Source organism: Kogia breviceps, chromosome 18, assembly GCF_026419965.1.
Source record: "Kogia breviceps isolate mKogBre1 chromosome 18, mKogBre1 haplotype 1, whole genome shotgun sequence".
Lineage (NCBI taxonomy): Eukaryota > Metazoa > Chordata > Mammalia > Artiodactyla > Physeteridae > Kogia > Kogia breviceps.
This window is the reverse complement of record NC_081327.1, coordinates 9,285,662-9,303,181: the sequence shown is the minus strand read 5'-3', so window position 1 is coordinate 9,303,181 and position 17,520 is coordinate 9,285,662. Positions and strand designations below refer to the sequence as shown.

Sequence of the window (17,520 nt, the reverse complement as noted above, 5' to 3'; positions counted from 1 at the left end):
AGCTACTGAGCCTGTGTGCCACAACTACTGAAGCCCGCGTGCCTAGAGCCCGTGCTCCGCGACAAAGAGAAGCCACGGCAGCGAGAAGCCCGCTCCCCGCAGCTAGAGAAAAGCCTGCATGCAGCAACAAAGACCCAACGCAGCCAAAACTAAACTTAATTAATTAATTGATTTTTTTTACAAAAGAGTGTGTGGGATGACAGCTATTGTCACAGCCATCTTTGGAAAGTAGAATCTGTCCCAGCTGCCACAGCAGGAATAGATTAGCCAGGCTCTGTTTATTTGGCATTGCTAGCACATGATTCCAAAGTATCGCGGGATTTGCCAAGCTCGGCTCACCTGAGCTACAACAGAGGCAGGAAAGAAACATTTGTCGTTACTGGTTTCAACAGAGGGTAAGGTAACAGGCTTTCGGATGGCAGGGATTCTTTTTAATGTGGGAAGGGGATACACATGCTAGTCAACCCTCCCTCCAAAAAGCCCATGACCATCCAGCCCTTTGAATACTCAACATCAGTATGTATCCTTTGCTCTACACTTTTACATTCTCTTCCCCCGAAAGTTCTTTAAAAAAATTTTTTTTTAATTTTTGGCTGCATTGGGTCTTCCTTGCCGCACGCGGGCTTTCTCTAGTTGCGGCGAGCGGGGGCTACTCTCCATTGCGGTGCGTGGGCTTCTCACTGTGGTGGCTTCTCTTGTTGTGGAGCACGGGCTCTAGGAGCAGGGGGTTCAGTCGTTGTGGCTCCCGGGCTCTAGAGCACAGGCTCGGTAGTTGTGGCACACGGGCTTGGTTGCTCTGCAGCATGTGGGATCTTCCCGGACCAGGGCTCGAACCTGCGTCCCCTGCATTGGCAGGAGGATTCTCAACCACTGCGCCACCAAGGAAGTCCCTGCCAAAAGTTCTCATCTAAGCTCTCCCTGCACAACTAACTCTTGTACAACAAAAACTGCATCACACTGCTGCCCTAGACAACAAAAACTTTCTCTTTTTTTCTTCTCCTCTTCAACCTGATGAGGGGAATTTATTCTTGGTTTTTCTCATCAATATTTTGTTATTGTCAATGTACAGATGCTTACATATATATATTTAATCATCACTATCATTTCTTTCTTTTTTTGACAATGCTGCCCTCGGAGTCCTAACCACCGGACCACCAGAGAGTTCCCTCATTTCATATTTCTGATGCTCTAACAAACCCGGAAACTTTCTGGGACCCAGAACCTTCTTGGGAACAAGATATGTATATTTTTATCAACACAAACTTTCAGTCATTAACATTTTCCAGTGCAAGTCTGGAATCATTGGGGAATAGACATTCCCCCTCCAAATGTGTCATGATCCCATATTCCACAAGCTGTGAACCAGTTTTAGAGTTAACCATCCAAGCTACAGTGTAAGATAATGGGATAAACATAGAGAAAAGAGAGGACTTGTTAATTTAAATGTATAAGTATCTACACATGGGATAGCATGGATGGAAGTGGAAAATGCATTGATTCCACAAATACTTTCTCAGCTTCTCCTCACGCCAAGCACTGTTCTAGGCACTGGAGATACAGTGGTGAACAAAAAAAATTCCTGTTCTCTTGGAGCTTCTGTACAAGACAACAAAAAATAAATATGTGGTGGTGATAAGTGCTACAAAGGAAAAATGTAGTGAGATAAAGGGCTGGGATAGCAGGAGTTGCTAAATGAGATTGGATGGTCAAGGGAAGCTTTGTGATAAGGTGATAGAGTAGAGATTTGAAGCAAGTCAGGGAGGGAGCTATGGCAGGAAAGAATGTCCCAGGAGAGGGAAAAGCAAGTGCAAAGGCCTTGAGGCTGGAACACGCCTGGCGTTGGAGGAACAGCGTGGAAGCAAAGAGACCACTGTGGCAAGAACAGAACTAGCGAGGGGGAAGAGAGGGGTAGATGGGGTCAAGGAAGTAGAGGGCCAGAGCTAGGACCTTGTGCGCCATGGAGAGGACTTCAGCTTTTACTCTGAGTGAGAGGAGCCCTGGAAGGGTGCTGAGCAGAAGAGTTACAGCAGCTCACTCGCATTTTAATGGGATCCCTCCGGCTGTTTTGTGGAAATAAATTGTAGGGGACAAAAGGCAGATGATATTTCAGTACTAGTTTCTGCAAGTCTGCGAGGAACCGTGCTGGTATTTATGACTTCCCTCCTTCATACACACTCCGTAGAATCCTCACCTAGAATCTCAGCTGGTCGGACTCTTGAGGAAGGTGGAAGGGAGGGTGCTGATGAGAGGGCGCCAAGCATCCCAAGCAGTAGGTACTTGAGCCAGGGCCAGAGCAACAGGGAAGTGGGTGCCTGGGGTCACTGTGTGTACGCTTGTCCCAGGGAGCACTTTGGTCCACGCGCGAGTTTACATGTGCGTCCTGCGATGATCTGGTGCGGGTGGGGTTTGCACGTGAGGCCGTGTGCTTCTGCGTTTGAGCCTTGCAAACCTTCCCCGAGTGCCTGCTCTGAGCCTGGCCTTTGCAGGGCAGTGTTGGGGACGCAACAGTGACCGAAACAGCCCTGGCCCTCCCCTCACCGGCTCCCAGTCCAGTGGGGGAGACAGACTTGTCCCCAGACAGAGGTGACCCAGAATGGGCAGGGCTGGGGTGGGGGAGCCCAGAGGAGGCACCTGACTCAGCCCAGGGGAGCAGAGAGGGCTTCCTGGAGGAGGGGATGGTGCGGCTAATACTAAAAGGTTACCTCTCCCAGGATGACAATTGCTGTCCTGTATGCACAAAGTAGCGTTGACCAGTCTAACCAATAACTCCGAGGCTGACCTGTAATCTAAGACTTCCCTGGTGTCTGACCAGTGACCACCCCACCCCCAGCTGATCAGAGGCCCGGAGAACCTCTCCCAGCATGACCAGCTGCCCCCCTATTCTTCTCCGGGGCAACCAGTGAAATCTCACCCCCGTCCCCCAGCCAGCGTCTAGGGATTTGCCCCAGTCAGGCCTGGCTTGTGAGGAGCTGTGCACAAGTCTGATCTGTGATCCCAAGCCTGACCTGTGACCCTTCCTTCTGACCCGTGGCAGGGGCTCCTCCTCCCTTCCCTCAGGTGCCCTGGCCTCCTCCCCTCCCCCACTCACCTGCTACTGCCAGCCTGATTCTCTTCCCCTCCCCCCAAAGTTGGGAGGGAGTGAAGTGAAGAGGAAGGGGGGGTGGCATTCCTGGGATTCCCTGGATGGGGGGGAAGTGAGGGAGGGCCCTACGGAGGAGAGCTGAGGAAGGCGCACCCCACGGCCCCAGTAGCTACCACAGAGGCCTGGGCAGACCTGGGATTTGAAGACCATTAGACACAAGAGATTGAACTGGTGGGTTCCAGGCCACTGGTCAGACAGGAGAGCAGCCTGGCGCACTGGCCACTGGGGAGGCTTCACAGGGCATGCTGGGAGAAGCCGTTCTAGGCCTCTGGTCAGGCTGGGGATTGCTGGTCGGACTGGGGACGCCAGTGCAGGCCACTCGTTGGAGCGGGGCCAGCTGTTTTAAACCGATGAGGTGAGCCCAGGCCACCGGCCATGGTGGGAACGAGTCCCCCGCTCAGATTGAGGGGGAGAGAGAGGGTCCGCGGTTGTCCAGTAAGGTCCCCCGCTCGGGACACCGGCTGGACTGGTCGGTCAGGCCACCCGCCACAGGCGTTGGTCAGCCTGAGGCTGACACCCCGCGGGCTGGGGGCGAAGGGAGCCCCGCTCCCGGCTGAGCGCTGGGAGGTCGGCTCCGGGCAGTGGGAGGTCCTGGCCCGGCGCCCGGGTTTGGGGGGGACGAGGGGGGCCCGGCGGGGCGGGGCGGGGCGGGGCGGGGCTCCCTGGGGCGGGGCCTCCTCTCTCCAGCCCTGCGGCCGCCGAGCCCCGGCCCGGGCTCAGTTGTTTCCTCCGCCACCGCCGCGCCCGCCGCCGCTCGCCGCCACCTTGAACATGGAGCCCCCGGACGCCCGGGCCGGGGCGCGCAGGGCCTCGCGGGTGCTGGTGCTCGCGCTGCTGCTGGGGGCGCACCCAGGTATGGCTCGGGCTGAGAGCGGGCCGCGACTCAGGGGCGGCCCCTGGGGGCCCGCGGGAAGGGAAGAGGGGAGGGGCTTTCACCGACCCAGGAAGCCTGACCTGGGGACCCCAGGGAGGGGGGATATGGGAGCATGGGGTGCCCCTCCCAGTGAGAGACCTGGGGACAGCCAGGCAGAGGGGCTGGGGAGCCCCTGCAGTGGACTAGAGGCGACCTGAGAAGTCGCGGGACCCGGGAGCGCGGGCTCTCCTCTCCCTCCCCTACTCGGACCCTGGGATCTGCCCGCAGAGGTCCAGGCTTTCAGTGGCTGGAGCTTTCCCCGGCACAGAAGAGACCAAAACGGATCTCCCCGCTCAAAAGTTGTCAAGTTTCGAGAGGGTCAGGGACGCTGTGGCTAGAAACCAACAAGTTACATGCGTTTGAGGGTTTCTCCCCCGTGTAGATTCAGAGCCCAGACTCAAAAGGACCCGCCTGCCCCGCCTCCACCTCCATGGGAAAGGGCTGGGGCACCAGCCCTGACAGCGGAACCAAGTGTTTCCAAGTGACAGTGCCCCCTTCCCAGAGGCCCCACATAATAAACCCACACACCTGCATGGTGGTGGGGGGAGGGGAGGAGGCCCTGCGGGGCTGGCAGCGGAGAGGCAGAGAGATGAGAGAGCTGGGGGAGAGAGAGATCTCTTCGGCTGTCTGCCGCTCAGACCCAGCCCAGGGCACCAGCCCGGTCCCACCTCCCTCCCAGGGGGCAGGCCTGAGCCACAGGTGGGTGCCTGGGAATCCAGGCCCCTGGCGCAAGCATGGCAAATAGTGGGTCCCCAGGGGCAGAGCTGGGCCAGGCTGGGCGGGGAAGGGAACGGAGGTTCTAAGAACTGAGAGCTCAGGCCAGGATGCCAGCCCAGAGAGTGAAAGAGCTTGCTTTGCCCGATGCGAGCAGCTCTGTCTGCCAGGATCCTGGGACAGGAGTGCCAGCCCGCAGCTCCCTTCTCCCTCGGGACCCAGGATCCGGGGCCTCAACCCTGTACCGTTCTGAGGTGACACACTGCTCTCTCAACGAGCCAGAGGGGCCAAGGAGCGGACAGGGGGCTCGGGCAGGTCTGAGCCAGCCTGTCCCTCCCACATTCCTGAAACCTGCCCAGCCCTGTCCCCCTCACCGCGCCCACACACCCACCCTGCCTCAGCTCCGGCCCAGCCCCAGCCTCCCACTCCTGAGGGAGAGGGCCAGGGGCAGGGCCGGGCCACATGGACACTGAGAGAGACGCAGAGACCGGGAAACTAAGAGATGGGGACCCACGGGGAGGGGCACACATGCAGAGGCGGCGACTAGGATGAGAGAGAGACGGTTATCCCACAGCACTGTGCCAGGCCCTATGCAAAGTGCTGGAGGCAAAGGAATGAGCCCACCCAGCCCTGCCCTTGAGGGACGTTTGGTCTAGTGAGAAAAGCAAGGACAGACGTGATTTGAGCCCAAGAGGATTGAATGGAGGCCACCGGGGCCCTGGGTGGCCCAGGGGAGGAAGGCTTAGTTCTGCAGGTGAAGGGCGAGATGGAGAGAAATGCTGATGGGATCTGAAGCTCAGAGGCGCAAAGACGAGAGATGAAGGGAGAGAGGAGCTGGGTCTTGGGCAGGGGGGCGGGGACCTGGATCCTGGGTCTGAGCGGGGAGGGACCGGGGGTCTGGATCCTGGGTCTGAGGGGGGAGGGGTTGGGGGCCTGGACTCCTGGGTCCCGGGGGAGGAGGGGCTGTGTCTGGAAGACTGCCTACTGGTGGTGGCGAGAGAGAGCTCAGTCGCCCTCCCGCAGGTGCCAAGGCTGAGGTGCGCCTGTCTGTGACCCCTCTGGTGGAGGTGATGAGGGGAGAGCCTGTCACTCTGGACTGCACCCCTTTGGAGGCCCATGACCATTTCGTGCTGGAATGGTTCCTGGTGAGTGCTGCTGGCTGGGGGCCAGGGGATGCTAGAGGGGGGCCGGAGAGTCAGGGCACAGTGGGGCTGCAGACGTTCATTCCCTCATCAGAGCCCAAAGGCCCCTAGAAGCTCCACCAAGCTGCCTTTCCATTTTACAGGTGGGGAAATGGAGGCCCAGCAAGGGGGAGGCCCTCTCCAGGGTCCCCTGGTGTCCGGGCACAGCCGAGGCTAGAATGAAGTCCCCCTTCAGAGCGCAGGCTCTTGAGAGAGGACATTTAGAGGCAAACAACCAGAAAGCAAGAGCCTGGGGGGTGGGACTAAAGAGAAGAAGAAAAGAGGGGGGAGAGACAGGGAGGGAGACTCCGGGAGACAGGTGGGAACAGAGTGAGATGGAGAAAGAGGGAACCAGAGAGAGGAAAATGTGACAACAGACAGGGAGCAGGGGTGGGAGGGATGGAGAGAGGGGCCAGAGAGAGAGAACGTGAGGCAAGGAGACCCACGGAGCAGCAAACAGAAAGGCACATCAAGGAGGCAGGGCCGGGCTGGCCAGGCAGCCCCTAGCTGAGGCGCTGCCCCGCCCACAGGCCGACCGCGCTGGGGTCCGCCACCGCCTGGCCTCGGCCGAGCTGCACGGCACTGAGCTCCAGGACAAGGTGCACGACTCCCGGGGCCGCAGCCCCCCATACCAGCTGGACTCCCGGGGGCGCCTGGTGCTGGCCGAGGCCCAGGTGGGCGACGAGCGGGACTACGTGTGCTTGGTGAGGGCGGGGTCAGCGGGCACTGCCGAGGCCACCGCGAGGCTCAGTGTGTTCGGTGAGTGTCTGGGCCCCCCCCGCCCCGCTAGCCGCCCTGGGAAGGGGCAGGCCGGTGAGAACCCCGGGAAGGGGCTCCTGACAGTAACATGTCTCCCGTAGCGAAACCAGAGGCCACCGAGGTCTCCCCCAACAGAGGGACACTGTCCGTGATGGACGATTTCGCCCAGGAGGTACCTCGGGCCACACCTGGGTTCTGGGGGCGGAGGGGGCTTGGGGACCTGGTCTCCTGCATCCTAAGGTCAGGAGGGGCCGGAGGCTTGGGCTTCCTAGTCTGAGGAGTAGGGTGCTGGGAGCTGGACTCCTGCGTCTGGCTGGGGAGAAACCCTGAGGGACGGGGACCCAGACTTCAGGGTCTTGGCTCCGAGCCCAGTGCGGGCCTGTGTCTGCCCCAGATAGCCACGTGCAACAGTCGCAATGGGAACCCGGCCCCCCAGATCACGTGGTACCGGAACGGGCAGCGCCTGGAGGTGCCCATGGAGGTGAACTCCGGTGAGCGCGCGCGGGAGCCCGGCTAGACCCCCTGGGGGCTGCGGAGGGGCTGGGCCAGGCTGGCTGAGCCCCTCGTCCTTCCGTCTCCCCCAGAGGGCTACATGACCAGCCGCACAGTCCGGGAGGCCTCGGGCCTGCTGTCTCTCACCAGCACCCTCTACCTGCGGCTCCACAAGGCCGACCGGGATGCCAGCTTCCACTGCTCCGCTCACTACCGCCTGCCCTCGGGCCGGCGCGGCCGCCTGGACAGCCCTTCCTTCCGCCTCGCCCTGCACTGTGAGTCCACGCCGGCCTCTGACCGCCCTGACCTTGGACTCTACACATCACTGTGGCCTGACCCTCCAGGCAGACCCGTGAACTGTCACTCGCCTCTGGCCTTCCACTCCCTTAGCTCCTGCTGCAGTTTGTACTGACTTCTGGCCTTTGACCTCTGAGCTCAAATGGTAACACGAGCCCTACCTTGACTTCTGACCCCGCCCCCCGCCCATAGCACCCTGAACCCCACGGAGTTTCATGACTAAACGTTGTGCCCCATCCTTTCACATTGGGGTCCCCTGAATCTCACCTTGACCTGTCACTCACACCGACCTCTGACCCTTGACCTGTTCTCTCAGCCTATCTCAACCTCTGACCTTGGGTCCCTGATCTCAGCATAAGTGTGAACCTGAACCTTGAAAGATAGAACCTCTAACCTTTCACTGACCGCTCTCCCTTAATCCAGCCCTGCTTTTTACAGTTGACCCTGATCGTGCGTCTGCCCTTTCCCTTAGATCCCACGGAGCACGTGCAGTTCTGGTTGGGCAGCCCCTCCACGACCGCAGGCTGGGTTCGCGAGGGTGACTCTGTCCAGCTGTTCTGCCGGGGGGATGGCAGCCCCAACCCGGAGTACACGTTCTTCCGCCTTCAGGTAACTCGCCGCATCACTCCCTTGGAACTGCCAACCTCTGACCTCTGCCACATACTTACCTGCACCAACTTCCGACCTTTCACCTGGGTGGTGCCTGGCTTAGCAAGGCGCCTGGCCGGTGACCCAGGCACCCGCCGGGCACCTGACCGGTGACCCAGGAGCTATCAGGACCTCTGATTTGAGAGAGTCCTGACTCACCGTGATGCCTGACTTGGATGACCCCTGACCTAGCATGACCTTGCCAGCCTAAGGCATTTCCTGAACCAGGTTCCTCCTTCCTGGTCCCCCAGGACAAGCAGGAGGATGTGCTGAAAACAAATCTCGAGGGGAACTTGACCCTGGAAGGGGTGCAGCGGAGCCAGAGCGGGACGTACGGCTGCAGGGTGGAGGACTACGACGCCGCGGAGGACGCGGAGCTCTCCAAAACCCTGGAGCTGCACGTGGCCTGTGAGAGCCCCGGGAGCGCGGGAAGGGGGTGCCTGGCACCGGCTGCCTCCTCACCCTCACACCCCCGCAGCCTGCCTCCAACCCTTTCTGCGGTCCCTGCCCTGGTCCACCAGGCCCCTCCAGTCTCCCACACAAGGCAGCCGGAGAGCCCTTCCCAAAGCACAAAAACCTGACCTTGCCCTGCTTGGAACCTGCCATGGCTCCCCAGTGCTCTCGGGAGAAAATCCACGTGCCTCACCGTGGCCTTCAAGGCCCACCTGGCTGGCCTCGCCTTTGGCGGACCCTTCTCCCAGCCAAGGCATTCTCCCCGTCACACCACAAGCTCCTATCCTCTTTCCTGCGATAACTACCCATCCTCTCTACCATCCATTCCTGATCATTCTCATGGGTCCCAGTCTTCTAAGAAGCCTTCTCTGTCCACCTGCACCCAAGCCCTGTGTGAAGGCTCTGTCCCTCCTCGACGCTCCTTCCACCTCCCTTCCTGGGGCTAGACCCTGTGCCAGATGTTGGGGACACCTCTGTGAACAAGACAGCCCAGTCCCTGCCACCACAGAGCTCCAGGTCCGGTAGGAGAGACAGATGGTAGACACTGAACAAGACACTTTGAGTAGCAATCCTGCGTCTACAGGGACTAACGCAGAGGAATGGGATAAGGAATTGCCCGGCGAGCGAGGATTGTTTTAGATTGGGGGTGTTGGAGGCTGCATCCCTAGGAAGCAGATTCTGACTGCAAGCAGGAAACTTACGGGGAGTGCCTTGGGATCCACACCTATTGCGGGGTGGGGAGGGGAAGGAAGCAGGATTGGGCAGGGGGGGAAGTTGGGCTTCAGTCTAAGGAAGACCTCGGTCGGCCCCACAGGGCACTTGGAGGCTGGGATATCCCCAGTTGGGGCGTGGGGGCCGGGCCTTTATACCGTCCACATCAACCCATTAGTGGATGTGGGCTGCCTGGGGGAGGAGGGGACATGACCTTGAACGAGGGGCTCTCTGAGGCTCAGGCAGTTTCCAGAGACGGCTGACAGCTGAGGGCTGACAGCTGACATCCTTCTCAACAGCTGGGGGAACAACTCCTTCAGTGCCAAAGGGGAAGCCTGAGTGTCCACAGTAGAGGGTCAGAGAGGCCTCTCTGAGAAGGGGGAATTTGAGTAGGAAACCAAAGAATGGAATCAGAAATACAAAGAGCCAGAAAAAGAGCATTCCAAGCCAAGGAAACAGCACATGCAAAGGCCCTGAGGCAGGACCCAACTTGGCATACTGTAGAACAACAGGGAGAGAATAGGGTAGCTTGAGCTCCTGGGATCAGGGGGGGGAGGGTGGGAGATGAGGTTGAAGCAGTGGGCAGGGTCGACCAGGCAGCGTCTTTTGGCTTCATCAAGGAACGTGGCCTTGATGGCCACGGTAGTGGGGAACCACCGCAGGATTTTCAGCAGAGGCAAGGGCTGACCAGCGTGTGTTTTGAAAAGATCCCCCTGGCCGCTCAGCAGAGGATGGACCAGAAGGATAAGAGTCTCGCCCAGTAGGGAGACCAGTGAGGAGGTGACTGCAGCCATCAAGGCAGTTGGACCCTGGGATCAAGATGGAAAGAAGGGAGAAGATCCATTTGGGGGGGCAGAGCAGATAAATATTTGATAAAAGGATGGGTAGTACAGAGGAGAAGGCCAGGGTTTGGGTGGTAAGTCAGAGAAAGAGCACCTCACACCTCCAAGGTTATCCATTAACCTTGGGCCCAGACATCAGCTCTGGAGGCAAGCGGTCAAGGTGGGCATGTATTTTGGAGTTAGACGCCTAGATCTGGGCTCGAGGGCCTGGCTGGGAGAGTGGAGAGTTCATGGCGCTGGGGAGAACTTGGCATTCTCTGCTGACGATTGTCCATTCACGTCTGCACCCCCAACAGCCCTGGAGAGTCCCTAACCGAGTGGGTGAGGGTCCGGGGAAGGTGACAGTCTGTACCCCCCTCCAGACCTGGACCCCCTGGAGCTCAGCACTGGGGAGGAGCTTTCCTTACCCCTGGGCAACAGCACAGCCGTGAACTGCTCCGTGCGAGGCCTGCCCACCCCAGCCCTACGCTGGACCAAGGTGAGAGGGAAAGACGTCCCCCCAGCACAAGACCCCCGCTTCCATCGACCCCTCCCTTCTCTCGCGGCCGGCCTGACCTGCTCTGTCTCTCCCCACCCAGGACTCGGTACCCCTGGGGGACAACCGCACGCTCTCCCTCCGCTCCATCACCTTCGATTCCGCCGGCACCTACACGTGTGAGGCCTCCATGCCCACGGTCCCCGTCCTTAGTCGCACCCGGAGCTTCAAGTTGCTGGTCCAAGGTTTGGGGGCGGGAGCAGGCTTGAACAGCGGTAGTGTGGGAGAGTGGGGGGCCAGGGCCAAACAGGACAGGGGTCCACGGCTGGTCCTTCTCTCTCTCTCCTCGTTCTCTCTCCCTCTGTCCCCTTCCCCGGGGTGCCTCCTGCTCACCTCCTTCCCACCCCACCGCCCGCAGGCCCCCCAGAGTTAAGGGCAGAGGAGCCTCAGCCCAAGGCAGAGGGCAGCTGGAGGGAAGGAGATGAAGTCAGGCTGATCTGCTACGCACGCGGCTACCCAGAGCCCAAACTCAGCTGGAGCCAGTTGGGCGGCAGCGTAAGGGACCCTCCTCTGCATCCTGAGCCCTCTGGGACCCTCCCCAAGTCCCTGCCCCCTCAACGGTCCAAGCACCGTGTGTCACCCACCCCACGCCCCTCCGCCGACCACTTCCCCTTCACCTCCGCCCTCACCCGAGCCCTTGACCCCGTGGGCCCAGGCCTGACACGAGCCTCCACAGCTAGCAGAGCCAGCCCCCGGAGGCCAGGGCTGGGTGAGCAGCTCCCTGACCCTGAAGGTGACCAGTGCCTTGAGCCGAGATGGCGTCTCCTGTGAGGCCTCCAACCCCCACGGGAGCGACCGGCACGTCTTCCACTTCGGCACTGGCGAGTGACCACAGGGCTGGGACAGGAGCCGGGCGCGGGGCAGACGGAGCGCTGCTGGCTGACCGCCTCCCCCTCCGTCCTGCCCTGCAGTGGCCCCCCAGACCTCCCAGGCTGGAGTCGCGGTCATGGCCGTGGCCGTCAGCGTGGGCCTCCTGCTCTTCGTCGTGGCCGCCTTCTACTGCATGAGACACAAGGGGCAACCCGGCTGCTGCCGGCGGGGGGAGAAGGGATCTCCGTGAGTGGCCCGCCACCTTGAAATTGACCTCTCGAACCCAACTCTGACCTCACCCCCAACCTCTACCCCAAACCAACCACATCCCCAACTCCAGCTCCGTCGCCAGTAAGGTGCTGTCCCATCTCCAACCTCAGATCTGATCCATGACCATCTCCTCCCCCATCCTCATCCCCAGCTACAGCCCCACCCAACCCATAAGCAACTCCCTACCCCTAACCCAAACCCACCCCAACCCCAGTTTAACCCCATCTGTACCCCAGCCTCCTCTGCCCCGACTCCAACCCCATCTCCGGTCCCAACCCCAAACCCAGCCCATAACCATCACCAAACCCGTCCCCAGGTAACCTCCTTCCGAGCCCCAACCGTGTCCCCATGCTCAGCCCTGACACGCAAACATCCCCATCTCCAACCCCATCCCAACCGTGCCCCTAACCTCACCCCAAACTCCAGCTTCCTCTCCATCTCCGACCCCTCCCCCAGCCGCATCCTCAACTCCAGCCCGTACCCAGCACCAAACGCAGCTTCAGCTGCATCCCGATCCCCAAGGTCCCCCTGCAAACCCCATCCCATTCCCATTCCTAGCTCCAAACCCATCCCCACCTGACCTCGTCTGCAAGCGCAGCCCCACGGCCACCCTCGGCTCCAGTCCACACCCACCCTCCAAACCGACCCCGGCGACATCACCAGCTCCCACTCCAACAGCATCTTCGACCGTGGCCTCAGCCTATCCCCAGCCCCAGCGCCACTACCGCCTCCTACCCCGTCCCAACCCGTTCCTACCCATCCCCAAGTCCGTCCCCATCCAACACACGCCAGGCCCAGCTCCTTCCCTGGCCGTGACCACCTCCAACACGCTGCCTCCTCCCACTAGGCCGCCTGGAGAACCTGAGCTGAGCCACTCAGGGTCAGAGCGGCGAGAGCAGACGGGCCTTCTTGTGGGGGGCGCCTCTGGAGGAGCCAGGCACGGGAGCAGGGGCTTTGGAGAGGAGGTGGGTGAGGGCCTGGGCACCCTGGTGAGAGGGGACTGCCGGGGGGTGGCTCATCCTCTATGGGCCCAGGCTGACCCCTCCATCTTCTCCCCAGTGCTGAGCCCGAGGACCTCCCAGGGGCACTCACTGAACCCGACCTGGAGTTGCGGGCACCAGAAAACCAGCCCTGCTCACGCCTCCGCCTGCCCCCGCCTTCCCGGCCTTCCCTCATCCCTCTCGGGCCCTCCCTTCCTTCCTCTGTAGGCTGGGCAGGGACCACAGCAGCCCTACCGCCGCTGGGAGGGAGGAGACCTTCCTCCAGGGAGTATGACTCTCCCAGGCCCCAGAATAGCTCCTGGACCCAAGCCCAAGGCCTGGCCTGGGACGAGACTCGAGGGTCGGCTGGCCGGGGCTATTTTTACCTCCTGCCTCCACTGCTGGTCCCCCCACCTGACGTCCTGCTGCAGAGTCTGACACTGGATCCCCACCTCACCCCCCCGCCCCTGCCCTCGCCCCCTCATCTGTGGACACTGGATTCTGGAATAAATGCTGTCTGTCACGTGGACACCATCCTGTGGCCAGAGCCTCCTCTGGGGGGTGAAAGGGGAGAGAGGCGCAGGTGATACTCCCCGCCCCCCTGGCCCGCCCGCCCCCTTGCTGGACCTCGGGAGAATCTGATGTCATGGAGAAAGAAATGAGAGAGAGCGCGCGCGAGAGAGAGAAAGAGGTGACTCAGCTAGATGAGGGTGGAGGAGAGAGGTGCTGCGGGTCCAGAGGGAGCTGAGCCTGGCCCCTGAGGACCAGTGCCTATCTGCGGGGTGGGGTGCTGCCCCCTTAAGTAAAACTTCCCAGTCTCTTTTGCCAGAGACCCAGGGGAATTGAAGCTTCCAGAGGAAAAGCTCTCTCTGAGCCGTACAGTGGATGGAATTAGGGATTTAGCTGTCTACTCTGAGGGTGGCCTGGTCCCTGCAGCTGAGGACTCCCTGGGGGAGGGGGGGTGACTTGGAGGAACCCCAGTGAAGGGGCCTGGGGCAGAGAGAAGAGAGGGTAGAAACGGCAAGGCCAGCTAGAGAGACTTACTGAGGCAGGGATTTGAAAGCAGGATGGAGAGGCTTAAGGGGAGGTAGAGGGATGGACTGGGGCAGCTCAGAGAAGAGAGAGCCACTGAGTCAGACAGAGATTTGGGGAGAGAGGCAAAGACAGACAAATACAGGCATACCTTGGACCAATTTCCAGTGCAGTTCCAGACCACGGCAATAAAGCGAATATCACAGTAAAGCGAGTCACATGAATTTTTTGGTTTTCCAGTGCATGTAAGTTATGTCTGCATTATACTGTAGTCTAGTAAGTGTGCAATAACATTATGCCGAAAAAAACAATGTGGGACTTCCCTGGTGATGCAGTGGTTAAGAATCTGCCTGCCAATGCAGGGGGCACGGGTTCGAGCCCTGGTCCGGGAAGATCCCACATGCCGTGGAGCGACTAAGCCCGTGCGCCACAGCTACTGAGCCCACGTGCTGCAACTACTGAAGCCCGCGTGCCCGTGCTCCGCAACAAGAGAAGCCAGCGCGCAATGAGAAGCCCGTGCACCGCAACGAAGAGTAGCCCCCACTCACCGCAACTAGAGAAAGCCCTCGTGTAGCAACGAAGACCCAATGCAGCCAAAAATAAATAAATAAAATAAGTAAATTAAAAAAAAAAAAAATACAGCAGACACACATAAAAGTCATAGGGTGGTTGGGAGAATTTGATAACTGTGGAAAGTGTTTGGTACAAAGTCTTGCACAGGGCATGTGTTCAGTATGTGTTTATTATTATTATTGTTATTATTATCACCATTATCATTCATGGAAAATGGAGGGACAGAAAGAAAAGCAAGGAAGGGACCAGGTGGAGAGAGGTACCACTCTAAGGGCAGATATTGGTAGAGGGGGAGTGAACAGATGGCTGGGGGAGGGGAGAAAGGGGACCCCAGGGAGGAAAGGCTGCTCCGCCCAGCACCTGGTTCCCGAGTTAATGAAGGGAGGGGCCTGGCCTGCCTCCCAGTAGGGCATATATTTGCAAAAGGTCCCTCATCTGCATGACATCCCAGGCAATTTGCATACAGATGGTAGCCTGCGCCCTCCTCAGTCTGACCCCTCCTCCCACCTTGGGCAAGGGTCTGGGGGAAGGGGAGAGGGGGAGGAAGGAACCACCAGGATCTGGAGCTCCAGGAAGTAAAGACAAGTTTGGAGTAGACTCCCCTTGCTCCTCAACTTTCTGTGGCTCCCTATTGCTTTCACGAGCATGAACCACCCTTCACCTGGCATTCAGGACCTGCTAAGATGTTGCCCCTCACACACCCACTGCCCCCTCTCTCACACCTTGTGCCTTTGTGACTTTACTATTCCTCCCACCTGGAACGTCCTTCCTCGTTTTCTCCAGCTGTAACAAGGCTTGCCTGTCCTTCAAAGCCAGGACATCTTGAGAAGAATTCTGACAAGTTTTCACTCCCCATTCCTTGTCCTTGGAACTTTACTGGAATTTGTGCCACCTCTGGACTCGTACAGATTTTATTAGTAAAGATAAGCTTCGTTGCAAATGACAAAAAACTGAAGCCAAAAAGTTAAGTGAAAAGGGAAAATTATTCACTCATATAACCAGGAAGATCAAAGGCAAAGGCTGACTACCTTCAGGCATAGCTGGATCCAGGGGCTCAAATAGTCTCATCAGAAAACAGTTCTTTTTTTTTATAAGGGAGGTTTATCCTTTTTTTTTTTTTAATTTATTTTTGGCTGCGTTGGGTCTTCATTGCTGCAAACAGGGGCTACTCTTCGTGGTGGTGCATGGGCTTCTCATTGCCGTGGCTTCTCTTGTTGCAGAGCATGGGATCTAGGCACGTGGGCTTCAGTAACTGTGGCACAGGGGCTCAGTAGCTGTGGCACACGGGCTTGGTTGCTCCACGGCATGCGGGATCTTCCCGGAACAGGGTTCAAACCTGTGTCCCCTGCATTGGCAGGTGGATTCTTAACCACTGAGCCCCCAGGGAAACCCAGAAAGCTGTCATTTTCCATTTCTCAGCTGTGCTGTCCTCCATGCACGGGCAGGGTCTTTTGTTTCTGGAGGCACCCATAGTACCAGATTGCTACCCTACAAGTTTAGCAACCCCCATCAAAAGAGGGTGTCCCTTTCCTATTAGTTCAAGCAGAAGTCTCAGGGCTAATTCTTATTGGTCAGGAATGGGCCCCACCCCCATCCCTGAACCAATCCCTGTGGCCAGGGGATCGAATGCTCTGATTGTCCAGGACTGGCCAGGCTCACTCTGAACCATAAGGGCTTAGTATGGAAGAGGTTACTGGGCAGGTAAAATACTTGGCATCAACTCCCCAGCTCCATCAGGAAGCCTTTGGCCCTGTGCCCCTACCTCTTGGTGGTTATAGTTCTTCAGTGAACTATCACTAGTCACCTCTGAGGCTCCTTGACACTGGAAATCAACTCCCCAGGTATGAGACCCACCTAGTCATTTGTCAACAAACACACCGGGCAGTCCTCAACCTTATCCATGTCCCCTTATGCATGTGACTGGGGGCATGAAACTCTAGCCTACCACCCTCCTCGGCCTTCCCTCCTGGGCTCACCCCAGCTCACAAAGAATAGCCAGGAGACAGCTGAGCACGCTCCCTGACAGACCAGGAGAAGAATGGGTGCTAAGGGGGGCTTCCTGGAAGAAGTCTCCCTGGGGACTGGTTATCTTATTCAAGGGAGAAATGGGAGAGGGGAGAGAATTTTACAAAGCGAGTTAGTAGCAAAGATGGCACTAACCCGAGAGATCCTGGCCTTAGTCTGGCCCCAGATTGGGGAGAGGACAGAGAGTTCTAGAGAGAATTTATTATGTACCTACAGTAGTTCTCCCTTATTTTTGTGGAGGGTATGTTCCAAGACCCCCAGTGGAAATGTAGATTGTACTGAACCCTACATATACAATGTTTTTTCCTACACATACATCCCTATGACAAACTTTAATTTATAAATGAGGCAGAGTAAGAGAATATCTGAATTGCCAGCATCTTTTGTTTGTTTGTTTGTTTGTTTTGGCCACGCTGTGTGGCATGAGAAATCTTATTTCCCCCACCAGGGATCGAACCCGTGCTCCCTGCAGTGGAAGCATGGAGTCTTAACAACTGGACCGCCAGGGAAGTCCCCAGCATTGCTATTCTTGTGCTTTGGGGCCATTATTAAGTAAAATAGGGTTACTTGGACATAAGCACTGTGATACCACCGCAGTCAATCTGATAGATCTTCACAGGCAGGTAGTGTATAAGTGAGGATATGCTGGACAAAGGGATGATGTACGTCTAGGGCTCGAGACTTCATCACGCTACTCAGGATGATTTAAAACCAATGAAGTGGACTTCCCTGATGGCGCAGCGGTTAAGAATCCACCTGCCAGTGCAGGGGACACAGGTTCGAGCCCTGGTCCGGGAAGGTCCCACATGCCGCGGAGCAACTAAGCCCGTGCGCCACAACTACTGAGCCTGCGCTCTGGAGCCCGTGCTCCGCAACGAGAAGCCACCCCAATGAAGGGTAACCCCCGCTCGCCGCAACTAGAGAAAGCCCGCCTGCAGCAACAAAGACCCAACGCAGCCAAAAATAAATAAAAATTTTTAAAAAGATGAAGTTTTATTTCTGGAATTTTCCATTTGATATTTTCAGACTGTAGTTGATTGTGGGGTAACTGAAACCGCAGATAAGAGGGGACTACTGTACTTGTCCAGCTGGCCTCACACCAGGCTAGTGTCGAGTCTGAGAAACACATTATGGGGAGCTCCC

General features: G+C 58.3%; 1 protein-coding gene across 2 annotated transcripts; it reads left to right on the top strand.

The window, feature by feature from the left end:
• The first annotated feature begins 3,204 nt into the window (after nt 1–3,204).
• BCAM (basal cell adhesion molecule (Lutheran blood group)) lies at nt 3,205–13,989 on the top strand. 2 transcript variants are annotated; one of them, XM_067019270.1, is made up of 16 exons: nt 3,205–3,497; nt 3,920–3,995; nt 5,793–5,914; nt 6,481–6,709; nt 6,811–6,881; nt 7,104–7,200; nt 7,294–7,476; nt 7,971–8,107; nt 8,398–8,554; nt 10,515–10,630; nt 10,731–10,872; nt 11,046–11,182; nt 11,364–11,508; nt 11,599–11,743; nt 12,615–12,732; nt 12,827–13,989. In XM_067019270.1, the coding sequence occupies exons 3-16, from the start codon at nt 5,840–5,842 to the stop codon at nt 12,830–12,832; spliced, it is 1,758 nt and encodes a 585-aa protein (XP_066875371.1). In that variant the 5' UTR covers nt 3,205–3,497; nt 3,920–3,995; nt 5,793–5,839; the 3' UTR covers nt 12,833–13,989. The 2 variants fall into 2 exon arrangements, with proteins under 2 accessions (XP_066875371.1, XP_058900510.1); XM_059044527.2 differs by lacking the exon at nt 3,205–3,497 and having other exon boundaries at nt 3,799–3,995.
• The last annotated feature ends 3,531 nt before the right edge of the window (nt 13,990–17,520 follow it).

What these genes read in the sequence shown, in the direction of transcription:
- BCAM (XM_059044527.2), top strand. Translation starts at nt 3,914, where the DNA reads ATGGAGCCCCCGGACGCCCGGGCCGGGGCGCGCAGGGCCTCGCGGGTG. An exon ending in TGGACGATTTCGCCCAGGAG is followed by an intron (nt 6,882 to 7,103) that starts GTACCTCGGGCC and finishes TGTCTGCCCCAG; the next exon opens with ATAGCCACGTGCAACAGTCG. An exon ending in CAGCCCTACGCTGGACCAAG is followed by an intron (nt 10,631 to 10,730) that starts GTGAGAGGGAAA and finishes CTCCCCACCCAG; the next exon opens with GACTCGGTACCCCTGGGGGA.